At 43.3% G+C, this 24,091-nt stretch overlaps 1 protein-coding gene across 4 annotated transcripts; it reads right to left on the bottom strand.

Annotated features, from left to right (window-relative positions):
• Nucleotides 1-1,754: 1,754 nt before the first annotated feature.
• On the bottom strand, nucleotides 1,755-23,924 carry dpf3 (double PHD fingers 3). Of its 4 annotated transcripts, XM_076756683.1 has the most exons (12): nucleotides 23,699-23,779; nucleotides 15,634-15,794; nucleotides 14,072-14,179; nucleotides 10,954-11,087; nucleotides 10,626-10,721; nucleotides 10,419-10,491; nucleotides 9,916-9,957; nucleotides 8,689-8,826; nucleotides 8,469-8,597; nucleotides 5,346-5,458; nucleotides 4,251-4,332; nucleotides 1,755-4,094 (listed from the first exon to the last, which is right to left on the bottom strand). In XM_076756683.1, exons 1-12 carry the CDS (start codon nucleotides 23,728-23,730, stop codon nucleotides 4,027-4,029), a joined length of 1,176 nt encoding a protein of 391 aa, XP_076612798.1. In that variant the 5' UTR covers nucleotides 23,731-23,779; the 3' UTR covers nucleotides 1,755-4,026. The 4 variants fall into 4 exon arrangements, with proteins under 4 accessions (XP_076612798.1, XP_076612799.1, XP_076612800.1 ...); XM_076756684.1 differs by lacking the exon at nucleotides 9,916-9,957 and having other exon boundaries at nucleotides 2,103-4,094; nucleotides 23,699-23,924; XM_076756685.1 differs by lacking the exons at nucleotides 1,755-4,094; nucleotides 4,251-4,332; nucleotides 5,346-5,458 and adding an exon at nucleotides 6,879-7,205.
• Nucleotides 23,925-24,091: the final 167 nt, after the last annotated feature.

Here is a 24,091-nt window from a genome sequence, read left to right as displayed (position 1 = left end):
AGCTGCATTTTATTTTATGACACAAAATAGAGGATGTCTGTTATAATATTTGATACCACCAACGTAGATACAGTTAAAGGGCAACATTAAGACCTAATTGTATAGAAAACATAAACATTATAGCTATAATTACATGGACAGTCAGCTTCCAGTGGTGTCTACCATCAACTGGAAACGATTGATTACATAACTCATCTGCAGAAAGTGTGATATGCTGCCACCGTCTGGTCAGCTGTAGTCATAACACCCACACTAGACGAGAAAATTCTACCTTTCCATCATGTACGAGGTTGTATTTACTGTATAGTCATTTGAAAACCTCTGTGTGTGAGTTATTTATGGTAAAATGCTTTGTGCTGGATGGTCTCATTACTGACAGCTTGCTTTGATTATTTCAGCACTGCTCATTATAAACAGTACTTTACAGAATTGCAGTATTATTTCTGCAGCTACTCAGCCACAACTTGATTTCATACAACTCCAGCTTTAGTTTTCTCAGTGGGAAAATAGACTAAAATTGGACTTAAATTTGCAACACTGATTTAATGCTATTAAAAACTAATGTGTGTAGGGGTCTGTGCAATTCTTAAGATGCTTGAAAGAGATTGGTGAAATGCTTCGTCTAAATTGCTCTGGTGAGAAATGAGTTAGAAATGTTTCGTACATGCAGGCATGACAGATTTCAAGATTATTCTCCTGTTCATCCTTCAGGTATTTTATTAATCCCTGTGCAAATATGAGATGACTGGTTCTCATTTAGACCTGGTGGAATAAACTTTCCACAGCCTGTTGTGTCTTTACAGAGTTAAATGCTGCAGACCTGTGCTGAATTGAAGTGGACAAAGTTATTGAACAAAGCAGAATGTCAACACAACAGAGAATGTTGAGTGTCATGAACATCTCAATGGTAAAACACACAGCAAATAATCAAGTCAATGGCTTCTGAATTAAAGTAACACAGAGAGGCCACACGATGGTGCTGTTTTCCAGGTAACTGACACTGTCTCTGGACTTGGTGCTCTTCTCTCCCACAGTGACCACTTCAGGATCATTGTCTCCAAGTCTTCCTCTTATTTTGCAAATACTGTACACATGTTTCATGTCTGGTGTCTGAGTGACACACATGCTCTGCCAGAGAGTCCAGGTGAAGATGTAGTCCAGTTGGAAGGGGAACGTGTTCAGAGCAAAGAGAGACAGAGACAGAGGAGCAAAAAGAGACGAACAGATGAGTTTTAAAGTGAAATACTGGCTCATAACACATTTATTTATTATTTGTCATGATTGTAAAGACACTTAAACATGTAGCACCATATTGATTCATGTTCTCCAGTCTATTAGTGCTCCCTAGTGGTTGTTTGATGTAAGGTACAACATAAGTACTGGAGAGGATATTGGCATGTTTGTAACCTCTTGAAAGCCTCTGCATCCCTGAGCATCCACACACAGATATGTTGGCAGACCATCCAGAAAAGCAGCCATATCTTGGGCGGAAATGAAGAGGAAATGATGGCTCATCTAACATTACATTATAATGGATTCATATCAGACACAGCCATCTTAGCCAGAGCCATATAAACACTCAATGCCTACTTTCAGGTTGCATGTATGGCATCAGGGTTTCCTGGTAATGGGTTGTTGAAGGGGAATAAAAACAACTTGAAAATACCTTGAGTATTTCTCTGTGAATATATTTTACACGCAAAATGAGAAACAAGTGGACTGAAGATAAGTGACATACAGGAAAACAAGACTTATGGAAAAGTCTTTATTTCATCACAAAACATAACATTTACTTTAACAAAATGCAACACACGTTTTGAATCACTGTAGGTGATGGCATCAAATAAGAATTACATCCAAGACATTTTTTAAAAGGAAGACACAAAGGGTGGTTATACCCGCCATGGAACACCCCCTGCATATTATTAACATCATGTATTGTAGCTATGCTAAGTCATGATTGTCTGTGGAAAAGCAATATCAAATACAAACTCACAATAACAAAACACAAATGCAGACTGTGATATCCTGTCAAGGCTTGCACACTATGTGTACTTTAATGGACTTTTTTTTTTTTTTTTTTTGTCCTTTTTTTTTTTTTTAGTTTTGAGCTTATTCTTGGTGTTTCTTCCTATTCATGATCGACCTTGTTTTTAGAGCAGTAGGTGAGTGCTGCCAAGTTTTGCTCAGAAGAAAAACATAAGTTGGATGGCTTTGAAGATTATACCATCAAACTTTAGGTGAAACCAATTCAACTGTACTCACGTGGTAATACAAACACAGAACATACCAAATATATTCTGGTTAATAACTGCAATACAAAAAAAGTGTAAAAAAAATTCTCACATGACCTCTAACCGACCTCCAAACAGGACTCACCTGTACATACTGCTTCCTCAGGACACGCACAGTATATGATTCACCACACTGCTTGTATATAGCCATGAATCAAGGTTTGTTAACACAGACACTGCAACTATGTTCTTTTACAGCAGTGGTTCCCAAACTGCAGGGTGGGGCCCTCTAGAGGGGCACAGAGGTATTGCAGGGGGCACAAACTGGCTAAAATGCAGATTGAAAACCACAAAAGGTGAACCTCTTTTCCCAGCAGATTATTTTGAAATGTCCAACATACGTGTAACTAATAACATTTCACTAAAGCCCTCCATCAAAGGCTGTCGAGCTTTGGATGCTGTCCACACGCTGAAGCAATGTGAGTGTGAGTCAGATGGTAATGACTAGATTAAACTGAGTTAATCTGCTCTAATATTAACTGCAAACATTGGCATGTTCCGCATCATGCTATCTACAGCTGTGACATGAATTTAGAGTTGAGATAACGCTGCTTCTGAACTGTTATTATGTGGGATTACAGGGTACATGGGAGCCAATGCAATCACATCAGAGTAACATGTGTACTATAATACTGGCTAACAATCCCTACCCTGCAACACAAAAATGCTTTTTCTCTATGTCTTTATATGAGCTGGTGAGGAGGTTGACTTTTTGGACATGCAACTTCGGCAATGCAGTTTGTCTTCATATGAATGTTATTTGAATATATTATCCTATGCTTTTGTTTGTGTGGGCTGGGAGAGGGGGGGCAGTGATTTGGATGGTTTCCACAGGGGGTTAGGCATGACAGGAAGAGTTTGGGAATCACTGATTGACAGTAATAATGATCTCCTTGACAATAACATTGGAGCATTGTCAACAATAAATAAATCAGCCTTTTATTCTATAAAAAGAAATGCTATAATTTTTGTAAAGTGTCAAATTGAGCACCACGGTATCCTTGTAACGGCAAGGATACAAAAAACATAAACGCAGATTAAAAAAATGTCACCGCGCTCCCAACAGGAATGATAGCCGAGGCTGTGTCTTAGCGCTGGACGCGAGTTTCACCGAGCCTGACAAAACCTGTGAAAGATGGCATAGCTAACACTGAGTCTGTCCAGATATAAAATAGGAATGTCACCGTAAAGTCTAAACACAGGAGAGGAGTAGAGCTGGAAGGAGAAATTTAAACAAACATTAGTCAGACCCACTCAGGTTCCCCCACTGCAGAGCTGGAGCAGCAAGGGAAGCAAGTGAAACGACTCTGGGACAGACATCTTCCAAATCAAATACATTTAAATCACGGGAAAACATCTGGGGATTTCAGAAGTTTGGTTCAAATTGAGCATGTACGCATGTACGACACAGTATTGGCCATTATCTTGCTTTGGCTTCTTGCCATGTGCTGAGAGGTGAGGTAGAGAACTGGCTGATCGGAAGGCCTGCTGTTAGCTGACTTATGGTCCGGATTGCATGGTGACGGTGTTTGCGTCTGGAGTGTTGCTCGGCTGTATGAGACCTCGAGGATCTCTGCGCCTCACACAGGAAACTGCCCTGAGCCTGCTAATGCACTGGAGTGTGTGTGTTTGATTCTATCTGAGAGAATGTTTTTGCTCATGTGTGGGCATGTCAAACAGTTAACATATAGGTACAAATATATATACTGTGTTGAGAAGAATGTCCAGCGAGTTATGCTTCTCCGTAGGCAGAGGCCTTGTCTTTTAACAGGTCCAGACACAAGTGACAGCTCCAGCTCCCTGTGGAGAGAGAAAGAGAGGCTGAAATCCTTGTCCTTCTTGCTCTTTTCCATATATAGCCTTCGCTTGTAGCCTCTCTCAGATATACAGCACATGACATATATAGTTTCAACCCGCTGATGGATAATGCATAATGTATGAGAGTGGCTGTCGTACCTTCTGGAGGCTGGGTCATTGGGGGCTTCAGGCAGTACATGTGGTATCCTCTGTCGCAGTCATCACAGAACAGCAGCTGATCCTGCATATGCGGCACACAAACATCTTAAATATATAATCTATAAAAAAAAAAGTGCAGGGGAAAGAAGAAGAAATATCAACCCTGCCTGAATAAGGACATAAATGCTGAAGTAGGTGAATCAGAGTTACAAAGACAGCTAGAAATGTGACTCACATTATGTTGAGTGCCAGTTAGCAGCATTTATGAACTATAAAGGAGATCTGGCAAGTAGCACTGCGAGCTTTCAAAGCATCATGGGACAGCTTATGGAGCTTCAAAGAGGCCAAATCTTTTATGCCCCAACTTCTGGACACAGCTGTCAAAAAATGCTGAAACTATTCTGTAGAATTAGATATATACAATGAAAAAGATTTAAAGTGTTAAAGGTCCAGTGTGTAAGATTTAGGGGGATCTCTTTGCAGAATATGGCCCTTTACCCTGTTGGATAAAGTAGATTATAGTTAATTCCTGTCTCATGGTGTTGAAAGATCCAGTTTAGCCACTTTGATCCTATGTGTGCTGTGTTACTGCACACTGTGGGTGTACTCTTAAAGGTCCAGTGTGTAGGGTTTAGGGGGATCTATTGGCAGAAATGGAATATAAGATTTAGAATTCTGTTTTAATAAGTGTATGGTCATCTGGAAACAAGAATTTTCATTATCTTAAAATGAGCTCTTCATATCTAAAGAGGGAGCAGGTCCTCACACAGTCCGCCATATTGCACCACCATGTAAAGCTGACATCCTTTTTGTGATTATTTTTCATTCTTAGCAAAATATGGCTGAGGTAAAAAAGAATATCACATCAGGGATTTATCAAGTGCAATAGCTGCTTGGCATGTTTAGTTAAATTCAGTGTAAGGTAATGTAATTGCCTATGACAAGCTGAATGCTGATTGTGGAAAGGTCACAATATCAAAAGGAAACAAGACAAATCTAGTCAAAGCAAATTCAGAGGGAAATCTTTTAAAAGCATTCGAACGCTAACATTTCTGGAGCTACGGAGGATCGTACATCCTCCCACAGTATACATACATCGTTCTCCGACGTGCCACAGATGCTGCAAGACTTGCACTCTATGCACTGCCACTGGTACGTCCTCACTGCCTGCATCATGTTGTCAGTGAACTGTAGACATGTGGGGTGACCTGCAGAGCGATGGCGAGGAGAGACGAGAAGAGTGAAGTAAGAAGGAAGGGGTGACTTCAAAGCAAAGCCAGTGGAGTTTCAGCGGATGGGCACGTGGCAAACGCTCTGAATTGGAGCTGACAGCAGAGAAAGACTGACACACATTAACATATTTACATAATTCATCAAATGTTGATTTGCACCAACTGCAGCTGTATCTGCTTCAGGCCCTGCAGCGCAGCAATGATGTGTCTTCTGTTAACCGCCGCAGTGGTCAGATGGTCATCTGATGTAAAAATATCCTTTTGCTTGACTAATTGAATAAAACGCTTTGCCCTGGTTGATATAAATAACACTGCCATGTCTTTATCAGAGCCAGCAGTGCCTGTTAATGGTGTCTGTGAATCAGACAACTCTAATTGCACCCGTAGTGCCGACAGTCCATACAGCTGGATGAAATGTAGCATCAAAAGCAGTCTAGCCACAAACGACAAGTGATTATATGTCTGGAAACAAACACAAGCAGTGATGTGTGTGCTGGAAATCACAGCCAGACCGCATTTTATCATCTTCCCATTAATCTCTAGTTGAGACAACAAAATGAACGGTGGTGTAAATTGTCGTCTACTTCCCCGTCTTAATAACAAACATTTTACAGCTATTGCTAATGTCTTTTAAAGCCTCCCCGCAGCCTCACAGTGCCGCCAGCATCTCATACAAACACAGCTATCTACATCAACCTGCCATCAATGGGGTATCAATGAGCCATGAATGAGCCATAATCAAGGATGAAGGGATTTATATCTGGACTGGGAAAGCAGCCAGAAACACTGAACATTCCCAATCAGCCTGTGATGGGTGAACAAAGGGAGACGTGACAGAGAATGTTTAAGCTGCTGCCTGCCACAGAATTAAACTGAGGAATTAAAGTCAGGGATTAAATTAGCTGTGGCAGTTTAAAAGGTGGCCTATCAGTTGAAATGGATGGCGCTGAGCAGCAGGCAGGAGGAAAAGCATCTCTGCTCAGCGTCTACTGATAAAAGAGAGGCCTTAAAGACAGAGAGGAGCAATTGAGTGCCGACTGGCTCTTACCTCTCGGCTACCTGTCCTCTTTAGCCAATGGAGTGACTCAAGAGTCCACGTTCATCCCTCCCCCTGCCACATTAGTGGCCATTCATGTAATTCATTCCTTTTTCTCTGGTCCATCGCATTGACCTTTTCAGTCCAGAATGAAATAGGCTGCAGCCATGATGGTGATTATCTCACGCAAGCAAAATCAAGTGGAAGGAGATAATTGTTTGTTTATGAGTAATGGAAAATGTCAGTAAAATCCATGTGAGCATGGTAAAAAAAAAAAAAAAAAAAAAAAAAAAAAAAGCCATTGTATCCATCAGGGACAAAAGTTTCATTCGACAACTTTTCCAAGAAAAAGATGGCATTAATTGAAAGTGTTCAAAATAAATCTGGAGATTTTTCTGGTGGACGTGCCTTCAAAGGGGGCCACTGTAGTCCAGTCTGAGGCTTCAGACATTTACTCAGGAGATGATTTCTCACTGCCCTGAGGTCCAGCTAGTCAAGAGGTCCCTTTATCAGCCACAGCATCGTGACCATCATCATCATTATCATCATCGTCTGAAAGCAAAATGTCTTCCAGCTCTGCGTCTTCAAAGCCATGAAACGTGGAGGCCTCGCTGTCTGACGCGCTGCCGAACAATTCCTCAAGAGTGCTCAGCTTCCTCCAATCCTTCTTCGCTCCTCCTCTTCCAGCTACCATGAAAACATCAGCGTCAGAGCAACACAGACAAGGCCACACACTCTCGCAGCTGTTCTAACAAAGTCTACCGTAGCAAGAAAACATGTCGCTGGCTGAAATGAACACTCTGCTCTCTCATCGCACAAGACGCTTGAGCTGATTGGAGAAATGTTATGTCCGTGATATCCAACAGAGGCGGCTTTGGGTAGTGTGGAGCAAAAATAAAAGAAGGGGGGGAAAGAAACAAAAATGCAGCCAGAAGGTAATGCATGAAAACCGAGCAACAAAGGAGTGAATGCATGTCATGAAAAGGCAGAAGTCCGTACTGATGGATGAGGCTGACATGGAGAAGCATGCAGGATGGAAGCAAGCAGCGGAGCCTGTACATCAATATTATTTTCCTGGAGTCGGCTCTCACTTCTCATGGTCAACAAGGCTCATTGACAACCCATTGAAAAGACACTGTAGCAACATGAAAGCTCATTTCAACGCACGGCATGAAGGTATAATCAGACCTCCATCATCAGGTAAAGACACAGGTTGGTTTGAACAGTGATGACTCAGAGTAACTATTCACATAAGGCTGTCACCAACTAAAATCGACTGTGTAAACGTTACTGCTTAAGATACTGCCCAAAGTAACTATTAATCTAAATAGATATTTGATGCAGTGTTAAACTGCGTCACATTTGTGGCCACTAGGAAAGCACCATTTAAGTCTGTGAACCAACATAAACATTGCGAGGAAGCGAGGAATAGACATGAACAAGATTGTGGATAAAAAGGAAGTAAAGAGAAAAAAAAAGATGCGTAGTAGACACAAATTAAAGTGTGAGACTAGCAAACAACTCGTTTCTGAAAATCTCCTGCAGGAGTGGTTTGGTATTTTGGGAAATCTGCTTATTCGTTTTCCCGCTGAGAGTTAGATGAGAAGATCGATACCACGCTCATGACTGTGGGTGAAATGTGAAGCTACAGGTCAGCTTAGCATAGCTGCATTTGTGCTAAGCCAAGCTAACCACCTGCTGGCTGTGGCTTCATATTCACCATACAGACACGAGACTGGTATTGATCTTCTCATCTCTCCCTCCGGGCGGGAAAGTGAATCAGCATATTTGGTAAGAGTGGTTTTCTTACTGTGCCACTGGGAACACTCATATGACATTCTTTAACCTCTTTATCCCCTCATTTGATTTGACAAGAAAACAAAGCTATGACTTGTGGTCTACCCTCCAAAGAGGTGCTAGTAGGCCATGATGTGAGGACTGGGGACTCACCCGAGCGTCCACAATCAGAGCAGGACACCAGCTCCTCAGCCTGGCCTGTCTTCCTATTGGAGTCCTGGTCTCCCAGGCAGAAGTCACAGTAGTCGTTGGGGATGATGACACCGTCCGGGCCCTTCTGAGCTGTTGGCAGATACGTGTAATGAGAAGAAAAATTGAGCTTTCCCGCGGCTTTCTGTCGTTCTATGTAACTAAACACTCGACGGCATCTTACGTTTGTGGTTGTCCGAGCTATGTGGAGGAGACGGGGCCATCTCTGTTTCCTTTTCCTCCTCACCCTCCTCCTCCGCCAGGTGAGTGTGGGTGTAGTGGTAGCTCAGGCCAGGCCGGTTCTTATAGCGCTTTCCACAGACTACAGATAAAACATCACACACTCCATTAGAAGCACATAAAACCTTGTGCAAAGAAAAAGTGCAAAAACGACATTCAATAAATAGGTTGACCATAACAACCTTATCACCCAACAAAAGCACATTATGGGAGTAGAGAGTGTTGCTGAGATGATATATTGCTGCTGAGACTGTGAGAAAGAGGCTTCATCTGTGACATATTTCATACTAAGAATGCTTTACTAGCTAACATAAACAGCATTTAATTGATATGAAAATCCGCAGACTTATTGACAAGTCTTTCACACGGAAGTCAAGTGAATAGACATGGAGTCAGGTTATAAGAGGTGTGCCAAAAGGTGCAGTATCTGCCTACAACCGTTTTCAAAAACAGATCATAACGAGCAAATCAACAATCAAAGGTGAGAGACTGACAGGCACCTTTTTATCCTGCTGTTGCTGTACTGTGAAGCTGTGGAAGTCACACATTTTGTGCACTAATAATATGAAAACTAGAATTTATAGTCTACTATTGCAGTAGTTCTTGGGGTTATTAATAAGCACATTGGAGGTGTAGCCATGATAGAAGCTGAAAGTTGAAGTATTGCTTTTGCTGCGTTCCTTGCTACATTCTGTGGCCATTTCTGTCCCAGCCAAATTTGCATATTTCACCACAAGGCTGCAGAGCCTCACCATGTCCATGTGAACTCACTCCCAATCCAATCCCATGGTTAAAAACTTGTCTCAAAAAGAAAAGCCACCCAGTGTAAAGACTTCTACAATGGCTACATTTGTGGATCACTTCACAGCTATTGAGGCCTTAAGAACCATGCATCCCACAGTTCGACGTTAGCTGCTGCGGAAGCATCATTTGGTGCATGCCTTGCAGAGAGTGAGCATGAAGGCACATAGCGTAGCGTTAGTATCATGCAATGCTTGCGCTGAATTCAGGAAAGGACGCCTGGACTAGAATAAAGCATTTAAAGCGATATCTCCAAGGTATTCGCATTCAGTCAGCCATTCCCACACCAGATGCCCACGAGCGAAAAGGCTAATCATAAAGACAGTTCAAGGAGCCCCTAGAAAGACAAGATGGCGACAGGTTCAGATACCTTCTTCAGCCTTTTTTGAGTTATGCTTTTGTTTGTATCTATCTGGAACAGAGAAGACACAAAAGCAAATAATGAAGGAAAGACAGAACACGACACAAAAGGTTCATTTGTTCGAGCGCAGCTATCTCTGCATCCCCATGGCAATCCATTCCGGGGGGATTCTGCCCAAGTACGTAGGTGGCATGCTAGTCAGGTCTGGATTAACAGCAAACTCTTTTTTCATGCTGCAGAGGACCGCTCTTAGAACAGAAGGAGGAGGGGCTATTGTTGAAAGATGAGGGAAAACGACTTGTCTGCTAGATTCTGCAGGCATATTGAGAAAGGTTTCCTGGCTATACGTCATGAAGGAATAAAGGAATTCTTTCGTAATAGCCAGATAAGGAGAAGAGTGTTTTGTCACTTCCTTGAGCTTTGGGAAACTCTGTGATGCTGAATTTAGGTAAACTAACAGGTAAAGCAGAAAGCTAATCACACATGATGTACAAAGTCTTCTGTTCTCTTACTGTCGCAGACGTAAGGTTTGTCCTGGTCGTCCATGTTAACGGGTTCTGTCCTTCTGCGACTGGATCCTCTGTTCTGAGTGGAAACACAAGCACATGACGTAGAAATAAGTGTCACTTAATACACTTCATAGATTTTGTACTGATGAAACTCTGTAGCTATTCTCTTGTAAATCACACACACTCGTGCGTGCCTGCGCACACACTCACTTTGCCTCGGTTTCTGTTCTTTCTCTTTGGAGTATCCAGTTCAAAGTCTTCATCATCATGGAAACCGTCCCCATTTTCGTCCGCCTCCAGAACTCTCTACAGAGCACAAACACACACATATAGGAAGAGAGAGGCTTGGATACAGGTAAAGAAAATATGTGTGACGACGTTAGAAAGGATTTGATTTGATAATTTCACACCTCTCAGTTGCAAGCCCTCATTTAAATCTTAATACTTGTTTGTAATGCCAAACTTTACTTGCATTGACCAAAACACACATACCTTAATAATGTATGATACTGTACATAATTCACACATAATAAAATACCTGTATTTCCAGCAACGTCTCCTCTTCCTTACAGAGGTTGTTTTTTTTCTCCAGCAGGCTGTCCGTCCTCAGGAGGGCCTCCAAGGCTGTGGCATCCCCTGTGGGAGCCTCACGTTTCGGAGCCAGCTCTGCTTCTGAGAAGGAGGTGGCAGAAGAGAATAAGAGAAAGAAAAGAGCATTTGGGGTGACAGTTGCAGGTGTGTATGTGCTAAGAGTTACCATCTTCACTAACACTTGCTTGCTGACCATGCTAAACACAGTAGTTTCCTCTACTGCAGAAGAAAGGACCCTCCAGCCATCAAGGCAATTCATAAATACAAAAAAAAAGCAATTACTTTTTTCAGCATTGAAGAAAATAACATAAAATGGTAAATTAGCATGTTCTTCCGAATGGTCCCTGAATGCAGCACACACGGAGCAGCTGAACACATCGGTGCATCATGGGAACTGTCAACAAAATGTAAGTAGATGCAGATGAGCATGTGCCAGTATGTTTAAGTTAGGTAGCTGCTGGGATGAGCTCGCAGTGATGAAAAAGGCTAATCTGGACCATCATTACAGCTCTAACATGTGCTAAACTGGATGAGCTGCAAGGACAAATATGCTTGGATAAAATTAACGCCATCTGCCAGAGAGAGAAAGGCAGACAGAGAGAGAGAGAGAGAGAGAGAGAGAGAGAGAGAGGAGCCTGACAACCTACAACATGAAATCACTAAGCTGCAAAGCAACGACTAATGACTGAGAGCAGCTTTTTCTGACTCTACAAAGACGCATTTCTGCTCAAGACTAACTGACCCAAACCTGGAAAACCAGCTGTGATTACCATCATCATCATCATCATCATCATCACTACCATCTAAAATCAGGCTCCTTGCCAAAGAGAAGCAGTTCCAGTCAACACAGAGGTTTGTGTGATATATGTGTTCAATAATTTAGTACGGCTTTGTGCCAGACAGTCGTCATACCGAGAAAGCACTTTGAAAAAGTGGATGCACACAACTATTTCGAGTAGATGGAAGACCAAAGCAGAGACCATGTGTCAGTATCAGTGTGTAAGTCTTCCCTCTCTATAGGATGCAAACAGTGTTTTCCTGACAGCGGCATGGTGCACAGTAAGACAGAGGAAATAATGAACTGAAAATAAAAAGAACACAGCTCATAGGCCTAAACTGCATCCCCAGTATCTCACTCTCTTTCTTGCTTGTACTTCATCTTTCTCTCTCCCCCTCTTTGAACTGTCCGTCCTCGTCACTGAACTCTAACACTGGGATGAAAACAGAATGAAAGTAGGGATGTGATAAGAAAGGCAGGGAGTGAGCAGGGCTACTGTTCTCATTGAGCACGGAGCTGCTTTACCTCCCTGTCTCCTCCTTTCCCTCCTCCTCCTCTTCTCATTTCTTTGTGTCTATTTGTACAGGTTGACTTTGACACAGACATTTCCTCCCTCTCCGCTCTGTATCCCTCACCACAATCCCTAAACCTGCTCCTGCAGCCCACAAAAATAAGCCACCACTTCTGTTCTCTGCTAGCACCCTCCCTCCTCTTCTATACTAAATCCCTCCTTCATTTGCTGTCCTCTCCCCCACTTCATTGACCTCACCCATCCTCCTTCCTCTCTATAACCTCCTCACCTTCCCCTCGACTCTCCAGGGCAAACGTGGTGGAGAGAATGAGGAGATGAAAGTTCCAGCATAAAGGCGCCGTGAACAAACACACAAACACAACCACACAAACTGTACTGATGTGAATCGGCCTGTGTTTCACACTGGAGGTCTGGGGTTTGGGAAATGTAGGATCTAGAATTTTTAGAGCTTGGCCCATATTAGGGACTTGAGTTGAACATGAGAAAAACCTGCATGATATCACAGAATTATCGAAATGTTATGCATTTGCTTGCACCTCTTTGTTTGTAACCCTCGTCAGATGAAACAGTTTACACTGAGGGTAGCAAAATGGCTGCTGAGCTGAGGCCACTCGCACACTGAGCTGCGACATGAAGAAAAAGCAGAGGATCTTCAAAAAAAAAAAAAAAGAAAAAAAGAAATTCAATTCGGGTTTCAAAGTGTTTCAACCTCGTGACAGAGCCTCTGTGTATCTTCACACACACAGACAAACCTCTCTGCTCAGGAAGCATTAAATAAACATAAAGCATTTCCAAAAGCCTGAAAGGGGAGCACTCACATTCCTCTGTCGTGTTATGATAGATATCTGGGCCAAACTGCAGAATTGGATCTCTGCAAAACAAAACCGGAGACTTGTACTCTCTTTCTTTCCTTTCCTTAGCAACAAAGGCTTTCCTGCGCCTGTTAACTGCAGCATATCGCTAGTTTTCTGTCCCTTTACATGCTTTGGTTGGTTGCTTGTAGCACTGGGGAGTTTCTTCTCTTTTTTTCCCCTCAGAAATGTCCTCTGCTTGAAGCTGAATCGTTCTTGGTGGAGAGCTCTGGAGTATTATATTGCGTCTGGAAGACAGCGAGGGGGAAACAATAGTGTGGCAAAGCCGAAACAAAGACTTGCCTTTATTTCTCCCCCTTATCGGGTTCCTGGGGGCATTCCTTTGCTAAAAATCCCCTGTAACACACACATATGCACGCATGGATGCACACGCACGCACACATAGACACACATATAAAAAGCACACACTTCCACCTCATAAGACTCACTTACATTCTAATGCCTCATGGACAAATGATTACAGAGGCCCAGTTAGGGTGCTTCTGTGCTGCAATGGAGAGCGAGAGTCATGTGTGGGGGTGTTTGTGCACTTATGTATGTGTGTGTGTGTGTGTGTGTGTGTGTGTGAGTCTACTGCCAGAGAACAGTGAGAGGAGGCATTGATTCAGGGGAGAGAATGAACCTGGAGACCTGGCGAGAGAGACGGGCTAACCAGAGCCAGATGGTCAGATAGCGAACATTAACGCCACCGAGCACGCCTAAAGCTCTGTGCAGCTATCGAGAGCACGGCGGGCACATACACAGCATAAATGTGCATTCAGATGAAAGTAGCGGATGCATCAATTAAAGTGGCTTCCACTGTATAACTGTGGGTCAATACCGCTGTGGCCGTGGCATTCACTGTGCATGCATGTCAATGCGCTGGATGTGGTGTTTGTCTTACCTAGCCGAAGCTCACACAGGCGTAGCTGGGGATCCAGGGGTGGGTGGAGTCGCCTCTTCTTTCTCCAGCAACGAGCAGGGTAGGTATACATCTGTCCTGCTGCCTGGCCTGGACACACACACACACACACACACACACACACACACACACGTTCACATATGCAGACGTACACACATGCGGAGACACAGGCACACAGGAAGAATTTTAACAACCATTGGCAAGCATTCCATTTTAACAAAACTTGCATTGAGACCCTTGCACACACGCACGCACACACACACACACACACACACACACACACACACACACACACACACACACACACACACACACAGTGGACTGGTCTTATTTTCCTGACACTTAATATGTCCCAGTTTCAGCGCTCGGGCTAATGGTCCACATATTTAGAAGAATCTGCCTCTGATGGTCCAGAAAGTGTTTGTCATGCAACACCTGACATTTTAGGCACTTTATCCGTCATATCAGTGTGGAAATATCGCTTAATGTTAAGGATGGATATATGCAGTTTTACTCCAATTAACAATTAAAATAATTTCCCCAAAGCAGACTTCTTGCAATTGACTTCAATATTTTGGTCTCTGTCCTTGTGTCTAATCATAATCTGCCATTAGCACAGACTGAGATGGAGGGAAAGAAGTGGGTTTCTTTTTTTTTTTTGAGCATGAGCAGAGAAAAAAAAATCAAGAGAATGAGGGGGGAGGGATAAACCCAGAATAAATGCATACAGTATAATGTGAGTTAGGTCTGCCACAAAGTATAGGGTGTGGCCTGAAGGGCTTTGCATACAAGATGGAGAGCAGGCTATTTGTGTCCAGCTCTCAGTAAAGCGCAGATTGTTCCCTTTGGCTATACAGGCGACCCAGATGTGCATAAAGCATTCTGGCTGCTTGTCGCAGGATTAATCAGTAAGTGGTACCTCACAGAATATACAAAAGGAGGGTTCACTTGCTTTTTTATTGTGGGAGGAGATCTGTATTCATCCATGTTTATGCATTCCTGCTTATTCTTCTGAGATGTTACAGCCAGTAGACACTTAGCTTAGCTTAGCATAAGGACAGCTAGCCTGGCTCTGTCCAAGGGTGAACAAAACAAGCACCTCTAAAGCTCACTAATTAACATGTTAGATTTCACAGTGACCTCATGGAGTCTACATTGGTTGCCAGGCCAATCAGTCTCCAAGACTCCTGGAAATCACTAGAAATAGTCTGGCACATGACGCCCCCATAAAACCACAACTTTTTACAGTACGGTTTGGTTTTTGTACAGATGAAACAAAATATTTTTAAACTTTGGACAGAGCCAGGCGAGCTGTTTGACCTTGTTCCCAGTCTTTATGCTAAGCTAAGCTAACCAGCTGCTGGCTGTAGCTCCATATTTAGCATATGAGAGTGGTATCAATCGTCTCATCTAACCCAGCAAGACAATAGTGAGCATATTTTTCAAAATATCAGTAATATGGAAAAAAAACACAGTATTTAGAATGTAAACATTTGTACTTATTGAAAGAAATATCAGTGGCATGAATTCATCCAGTGGTTCACCTGGCTGTCGGTGGCGCTTTTCCATCCAGATGTAGCAGTTGTTCTGTGCCACACCAGTTTGCGAGTCCAGGAAGGGCATGCGCACGCTACGTTCGGCACAGAGACGAGCGTTGTAGCTGCGGCAGTGTTCAATAGCCTCCCTGTAGAACTGGTCACCGAGCCTGAACACAGATGGAGATCATGTCAGGTAAACAGCCAGATACAGACGAGAGGAAACAGAGACAGAAATCAGTTGTGATTTATGAAATGTAAGGCATCAGGCTCATTACCATTTACTTCCACAACAACTGCCCCATTCATTCAACATCTGAACTAAATTGAAAAAATATTTCTTTGCTGAACTCAAGTTACCCGCAAGTAACATTATAGTCCCATGTTTGCCATTGATCCAGGTTATTTGCAGCATGCTGCTTCGATTTCTGCTTTCTGTGCGCTGAGTCAGCCCTGCTATTGAAGTCCTATCAGCTAAATTTTAACATTTTTGGACAGCTAATGGCAATAATGTGCTGGGCGGCTGATAATTTGGTATGGCCTTCAAATCAAGTATGAGTGGGCCTGTTCAGCCCTTTTGCTTATATAACACACACAGACCTCTGTTCACATTTTGGTTCAGTTTGTTGTGTAAAGTCTGGATTTGCTGCATCCATCAGATGCAGCATGAAAACAGCTGAGCTGAACAGGATCCGGCTGAGCACGGTAAGGGAACAAGGGATACAAGAAACCAAAGAGGAAATGTTTCATCCTGTCAAACTGATAGATAAGCGAGAGTGCTGGATCGAAGTCCACACAACAGATGAGCTGCACGCAGATGCGCACACACAATATCTACCAACCAGAGGGTATAAATCAGAACGTGAGTCATCAATAATCTTCACAGTCTCTGTCTAGAGGCAGCAAGAAGCAAGAAAAAACTCACTTTCACCAAAGATAAAATAGACACCTTGAGTAGGTTATTCTTTATCTAATTACATGGCTGAAATCCAGAGAGGGAGATAGAGGAAAGATCGTTCTAACGGGGCCTGGTCCTCAGCAGGAGCACACATGGCTCAGCTTCAGAGGACCGAGCTAGTCAACCATCCTCGGGCACAGTTTGTTGTTTAGTTACTTTAATTGAATGAGACAGCCATAAAGGACGGTTTGCTGGTAGTGTTTCCTATGTATGATTTCCAGACATTGATTTCATTTAAGCCAACATAATCATTGGCAGGGAGGTTGAAAAAGGAACAATGCCACAAGGATCTCTTGCTCTTCTCAAATCAGCAGGATTTCTTCGTGGTCTGTTTATGTGAACACATGTCTATCTGCCTGCCCATCATCCTGTCTCTCTGACTGGCTCTGTGGATTCTCTACAAAGATATGTTAAGAATGCCAAGCTGGACAAAGACCAGCACTCTGGTCACACTGAATCTTCACAAAGATGTGCAGTGTTTGAAGGTGGGAGGAGAGAGCAGAGGGTGGGTGGAGGAGGAAGAAGATGGAGGGAAGGGAGAAGGGTAAGGGGCTAAAGTGAGTCGCAGCAGGGAGGGAAGCAGGTATTGCATGTATGGATGAGGGAGTTCAGAGGAGGAAACAGGTACGTAGAAGGTACATAACCTTATCTTTGTGAAAGAAAAGGAAACAAAATAATAATATACAGAACAAAAACTTACTCTCTCTTATCTGAGGGACATGATATTGTTATTGATCAGGTGGATTTTTTATTTTTGGACAAAGCCGTGCTTGCTGTTTCCCCCTTCTTACAGTCTTTATGTTAAGCTAAACTAATTGAATCCTAAGCAGGCTTCATATTTGCAGTACAGATGTATGATAGCGGTATCTATCTTCTCACCTAACAGGCAAGAAAGTAAATAAGCTCAATCTCAAACTATTGCTGTAAAGTACAGACATCTTTCACTCATTCAAATATCATTCTTCAGAGGGTTAGCAGAAGAATTAGCGCTACTGACGTACACCAGAGGCCATCAAAATCAGTGACAAATCTGTTCACATAATGCTGAAACAGCAACTGTGCAAAAGAGTAAAACCTCTTTAGTGGCTCCATGAGCACCTTCAGTGCCACACTGCATGTGCAGTTCAGCATCCAACTTACACACTTGCGGCTGAAGGTTTTTGTCAGGGGACCTACAGAGATGAGGAATGCAGCTGGTGTTTTTTGGGGTTGCATGTTTTTACAGTATGACAAACCAGCAGTCACAGTGATCCAGACAAATCCATGAGACTTCCTGTCACATAACTCACATTCCCAGAAGTGAAGCCTTGTCTCTGCTGTCACTGTTTGTTGCCTGAACTTCAGGCGTTTCTCCTCATCTGTCTTCCCCGCTTCTCTTCCCTCTCTTTCTCTCCGTGTCATCTCATATCGCCTGTATGTTCCCGCCCGGCTTCCAACAACAAAGCGTCTGCCCAGCGTCCCCGGGGCTGCTTCATAAACTCTTACATAAGCAAAGTGTGCCTTCTGTGTATTTGTCTGAGAGGTATGTTCATGTGTTTCCCAAAAAGTGAGAGGAAAGAGTGTCTGTATGTGCGTGTGTCTGTATGGCTGCAAGACCATCTGTCTATGGGTTGCGTGTCCCGAGACATCCTCCCCCACCATCGGAGATTGCACTGTGCTCCTGTTTGTGCCCATTAGCGGACTGTATGTCTGATCCTAGTAATGGTGCTTATGTAAGTCGAGTTTTGCATGTCGGGGAACGCATTCCTCTTGGTCAACAGCTTCCTGGATACTGATGGAATCTGCAGTTGCTGTGTGTGTATGTGCATGTGTGTGTGTGTGTGTGTGTGTGTGTGTGTGTGTGTGTGTGTGTGTGTGTGTGTGTGTGTGTGTGTGTGTGTTGGTGCCTGCCCATTGTGATAGTCTCAATTGCTCCCATATTAGCACAGAGGAGCTTTGTGTGTGAACGTCAGTCTTATCAGCGCCGAGCACAGAAGCAATGATGGTTAATGTCTCCAGGTAACAGCTCGCAGAGATAGAGCTTACGGACATCATAAATATTCAAACTTACTCTTAATCCACAGCCGAGGGGGAAGCGGCCCTTATGAATCAGTCTTTTCTGTTCGGCCGTCTGCTGTCATTCCTCTCCATCAATCTTACTATTATGTTGCACGTAAATCTGCCAGTTATATATTGCTCACAGCACCCTCTCTTCCTCCTTGCTAAACAGAATAATTAATCACTGAAAGAGCTCATCAGTGGCATCATAAATCACTGTCACACTTTCGTTTCTCCACACTCTCATCCACAGTTTTCCTGCAGTTTCAACGAGTTCGGAAAAATTTAACGGGATTTTCCTTACGGTTCAAACCCTTGTTGTAGAGCTGAAACAATTAGTCGGTTATTCAATTTATAGAACATTAAATCATTTTGATCATCACTGAGGCATCTCGGTCATTTTAGCAAGCAAAAAATGCCAAACATGAACTGGTTTCAACTTCTTTGAGAATCATATATGACAGTAAACTAAATGATTTGGGGTTTTAGGCTGTAATGGACATGTTTCATTTTGAATTTTCTTTATCATGAATATCGTAATTGGTGTTTTTCTTTATTGTGTTGGAGAAAAAAGAAAATACATTCCCATTTTGCCTCGAGGCTGGAGGAGTCCTTCTTGCCTCGGCTGACCATAATCACACCTGTGTCAATCATTTTAATGAGCTCTCTGCTTTGAGGCAGCATCTCGGCTGATGGCTGAGGTTATAGCGTCCATGAGACCACCAGAGACAGATAGACAGAGACGTAGACATGCACGGAATTGTAAAATCAAAGACACACCCTGTCTATGTTTTGTTACTATCAGGTGAAAACTGACTGTAGGTGTTCATCGAGGAAAACAGTGAAGTTCATCAGCCTCTGGTGATATGTGCAAGGTCTGAAACTGGACTTCAATCTAACAACCACTGACTCATTTCATTTCATTTCCTCACCACCAAGTGAACCTCTAACTAGATCAACTGCTCACACTTTGCTTAAAGTAAGAAGTGTCTGTGTGCTGGGATTCTTAAAACAGATCACCTCCATGTTGTTCAATTTTATGTCATTCAGTTTATATATTGTACAATTGTTTTCTTTTCTACTCATTCATTATTTTAGGTCTTGGAGTAGTACTAGTAGTTGTGTCTTGTATTTAGTGGTAACTACCTCCACAATCATATAAAAGGTTCAGTGTGGAGGATTTAGTGGCCTCTAGTGGTGAGGTTGCATATTGCATCCGTCTGTACACCCTTCGCCTCATCCCTCCATTTCCAAGCGTGTACGAGAACTTTGGTGAAACACAAAAAAACAGGAATGCTGACTGAGAAGAGCCAGCGCTTGGTCTGTCCATTGACAGCTACTGTAGAAACATGGCGGTACAACATGGCGGACTCCACGGAAGAGGACCAGCCCTGTCTGTAGATACAGTGTAGGTACTATATACACTGTAGAACATACACTGTGCCTCTGAAGTCCAGTCAATTCGAAACATACAAAACTAAAAAAGTCCCAATGCTGAGCTGATAACAGCCTGTATGACAGCCATTACAGGCACAGCATCTCTCACTAGGTAGAACTCTTTATGCATGACCTCATTCAGCTGATGAAGTCAGAGCTTAACTGTATAGGGGGCTAACTCAACACAAGCCTGACGTGTATTACTACGTGTACTACACAGACACATCTTTTTAATAAAGCTTGCAGTTCATATAGCACATCTCAAAGGAAAATTTTGAACACACCTCGCAGTGTCTGGGAATGCTGGGGGGTTACCAAAAAATTAAGAAAACGACCGAGAGAGGGGAGAGGAAGTTGACTTTTAGCTAGGAATAGGTAAGAGGCCCCAAAGTGCAGGAAGCGCAGGGCAGGACAACGGCATGTGGGCACTGATGGGCGTCTTTGTGGCACTTTGTAGGCCGAGGAACAGAGAGGAGGGAGACGAAGAGGAAGAGGAGGAGCCAAGGAGGCAGAATGGGAGGGAAGAGGAGGGGTCCGACATGTCCCGGGGCACACGTGTTCCCTTTCAAACCCTGTCACACTCATTTTCTCTCAAACACGCCGATGTATGCATGCACGAGCGCACTCGCACACACACACGCTACTCTGTGCGCAAACAGACACACAAAGGGCATGAAAGTGAAAGGTGCAGAGTGCAGTGGGAGGGGGGGGAAGGGGAGAGGTAGAGCAAGCAAAGGAGGAAAGGGTGTTGCAAAGGGGAAACCCTGATTCAGATGCTGCTGTTGTTTCTCTCTGGAGGGGGAGGTGGGGGGAAGGATAGAGACGCTGAAGGCTGGTGAGGTGAAGGAGTGGGAGCCGGAGACTGGGGCTGAATGATAACTCACTTCGACTCAGCGTGGGATCACTGCAGGAAATCCGAGAAAATGTGCCTCCAAAGGGAAAAATGCAATTTTATATGTGAAGAGTAACATCCATATCTCATCTCTCCGCTCTCCTATTAGAAATCTCAGGCATGCACACACACATAAAAACACATAAAGAGAGAAACATGTGCCAGTTCCATGTGCAGAACAAGAAAAAAGAAAAGGGGAAAAAAGGACTGATCACTGCATGGAGCCTTCTATAAAAAATGTTCCTGGCCATTTATATTCCCCATGCCTGGAAACCATTCCCGGACATTCCCATTCCCCGGGCTCGGATAGACAAAGGCCAGAGTTCGCCCCTACGTTGAGGGTGTAGTATAAATGTATGCCGTAAATGCAGCCAGACAGACACCCCCTCCACCCAACCTCCATCACTCACTCATGCTCCCTCTCACACAAATTGGGGGAAGGGTGGGCAGCTCCGCAACCGCCCATGCAGGCAACAAACACACACAATAAAAACACAACCCCACACACGTTGACCCCCTCCACACGCACACCACCTCCTCCTTCACATGTCCCTAAATCTCAGCCGCCGTCCTTTCAGTCCTTATGCAAACAAAAACCATTTTCCACCTGAGCTCTTTTGTTCATTCTGAATTCAAACCCAAATGATAAGACAGAAGGTAAAAGGACGCCTAATATGCTCATAAACACATCCCTGCATATGAATTACGATGCTCATTTGAATACTTCTCATGTCGGCTCTTATGTCTTGTCGTCTCTCGATCACGGAGGAGCCTTTGTAGAAGTGAGCATTTAAACAAATCAAGTAAATATGCGAGGCCAAAAACATGAACCACATGTATTTACTGCTGCACGTCCTTATTGGGGGCATATGATTTACCATCCACATCCTGAAGACAGATGACAAGCTGGCCTTAATGCTGGCTTATTGTATTGCAGCCTGTAAAGTAGACCACAACAGTAGTTCCTATGGCAGTAAATCATAACTCTTGACATTAGCTCCCACATGATGATGATGATGATGATGATTTCACATACATTTTTAGACAGTTTCCTCTTGTATTAAGGTATGGGTTTATGTTTGTTTTGGTAGGTGGAGTCCTGCCTCCAACCTACGCATGCACACACTGTTTTACATTTTTGCAGATACTGGATGAGGTTGGGGGTGGCGGTGGTCCGAGAAAGCCCTGCCGTATATGGAGGGCAGATGGGGTTCCCTCCCTCCACCTCACCCTCTGCCCCAGCATCAGTCTGCCTGTCTTTCCATGCACCTCTCCCTCTCTCAACAGATGGACCCAGGAGAATACTGGGACGCTCCTAATCTGCTGCTCTACATGCACAACTGCAGACACACACACACACACAGAAACACACACATATACTAGATTCTCTACTGTCTAATCTGTTTTAGTTGAATACAGCAGCTTAGATCCTTTTTTTTCCCCAAGTGCACAGCAAGATGTTTTTTGGTTGTCAACAAACAGCTCTACAAAACAAGAGCATCACGAGTTCTCTCATCCTCCTTTCTTTTACTCTGAACATTGATACCAACAAAACGTTCTTGATCATATTAATAGTTCTGTAAAAAGGCTTAAGGGGACGTACAGCTGATAATGTCTGCTGAAGATTTTGTTACACTTCCAAAAAAAAAACAAACCCCACATTATTACAAAACTGCGTTAAGTGAAAGCCAATAGGTGTCATAAGCCTCATTTATCCAGATGCAAACGTGAAAAGTTTCTTTTATTCCTGGCAAAACATGCTTTGTTTAAAAAGCTGATATGACCTCTTGCACCACACATTTTGTGTTAACTGTGAAACTCTCTGCACATTCCTCATGACCAGTGGTAAACATCTGCCGTCAGCCAGCGGGAGGACAGACATGCATTCAGTAATATGGACGCAGCTGAAAGTTACGGGTGCACACACATAAGAGGGGGGTCTATCTAACTGGTTAAAATGAACTCATTAGCGCTCATCTCATTCATATCCCACAAATTAATCACTTCGCAGTTTGTTTTGCATTTGCATTTTTTCATTGTTGATATTTTTGCATCATTTCTCAAAGGTACCATAATGCTGATGTTTCTACATCGTTCGTGCGCCCATTACAAAATCACCCGCTGGCACCTTTGAAGTGATCAGCTTTAAATTCTAAAAACTTCAGGGAAACTGCACGCCCCCCCTTAATTCTGTTTTACACCGCAGGTTTCCTCTCCATGCACGACAGGAGATGAAAACTGCGATACAACATGGAATAATCTGCTACGCATCGCGGACTTGCATTTAACAGTCGCACCAAAAGCACGGGAGTCGCCCTCTCAATGTGCGCTTTGTGACATTAATTGCATAAAATTATCTATGCAAATTCACCCGTCTAGCACTGACAAAGAGCCGTGCGTGCAAACTTCTGCCAGCCCTGTTTATGAAACCTGAACGCGGGCAACGGCAACTTTCTGTCTTAATGAAACCAAGTGCGCCAACGAACATTTACGCGCGGGTTGAAGATATTTTCTCTGCAGATTGTGCACGAGTGTATTCATTTATATCAGTATTACACAACGCAGCAAGTAGGCAGCGATACCTGCAGATAACACACACACACACGGAGAATGTCCGATCCCGTGGCGAAAGTGTTCATTTTGTGATTCTTACTTAGACGCGCGTTAAACCCTGTATAAATATGATGAGCGTTACAACATGCAGTCAAACTGTGCAATCATTTCAGGTATATTTTTTAAAATTTACTTACGATTTCAGAGGATTATGAATGACAGTCGCCATTTTCCTGCCGGACTGTAACGTAATATTCCAAATCTCAGTGTAGTTTGGGACCCTTTTGAAAAAAAAAAAAGAAAGAAAGAAACACACACACACACACACACACACACACACACACACACACACACACACACACACACACACACACACACACACACCACAGCCAATGCGGTCCTGGGCACTGTGCGCCCTACCAATACAACACCAGCATCAAGACATTAGGCGTGGCTTCAGAGGAATCTGTCAAAGTCAATTCCCCAGTCCACAGAGTAGTAATGATTCCATAAAGTAAAATCCATTTCTCTTCATTTTAGTGAAAACATCACAATATGAAATGAAGATATCAAGTAAGATGAGCTCTGTC

Source organism: Chaetodon auriga, chromosome 18, assembly GCF_051107435.1.
Source record: "Chaetodon auriga isolate fChaAug3 chromosome 18, fChaAug3.hap1, whole genome shotgun sequence".
Lineage (NCBI taxonomy): Eukaryota > Metazoa > Chordata > Actinopteri > Chaetodontiformes > Chaetodontidae > Chaetodon > Chaetodon auriga.
This window is presented reverse-complemented; position numbering and strand designations above follow the sequence as displayed.

Bases quoted from the DNA above. Each gene is read 5' to 3' on its own strand.
- dpf3 (XM_076756683.1), bottom strand. From the start codon at position 23,730: ATGGCGACTGTCATTCATAATCCTCTGAAATC. The intron at 8,598-8,688 runs GTAAGATGCCGT...ATCTGCCAACAG, and splicing joins TAGCTCGGACAACCACAAAC to CTCAGAAGGGCCCGGACGGT. The intron at 5,459-8,468 runs GTGAGTCCCCAG...ATCGCTCTGCAG, and splicing joins CTCTGATTGTGGACGCTCGG to GTCACCCCACATGTCTACAG.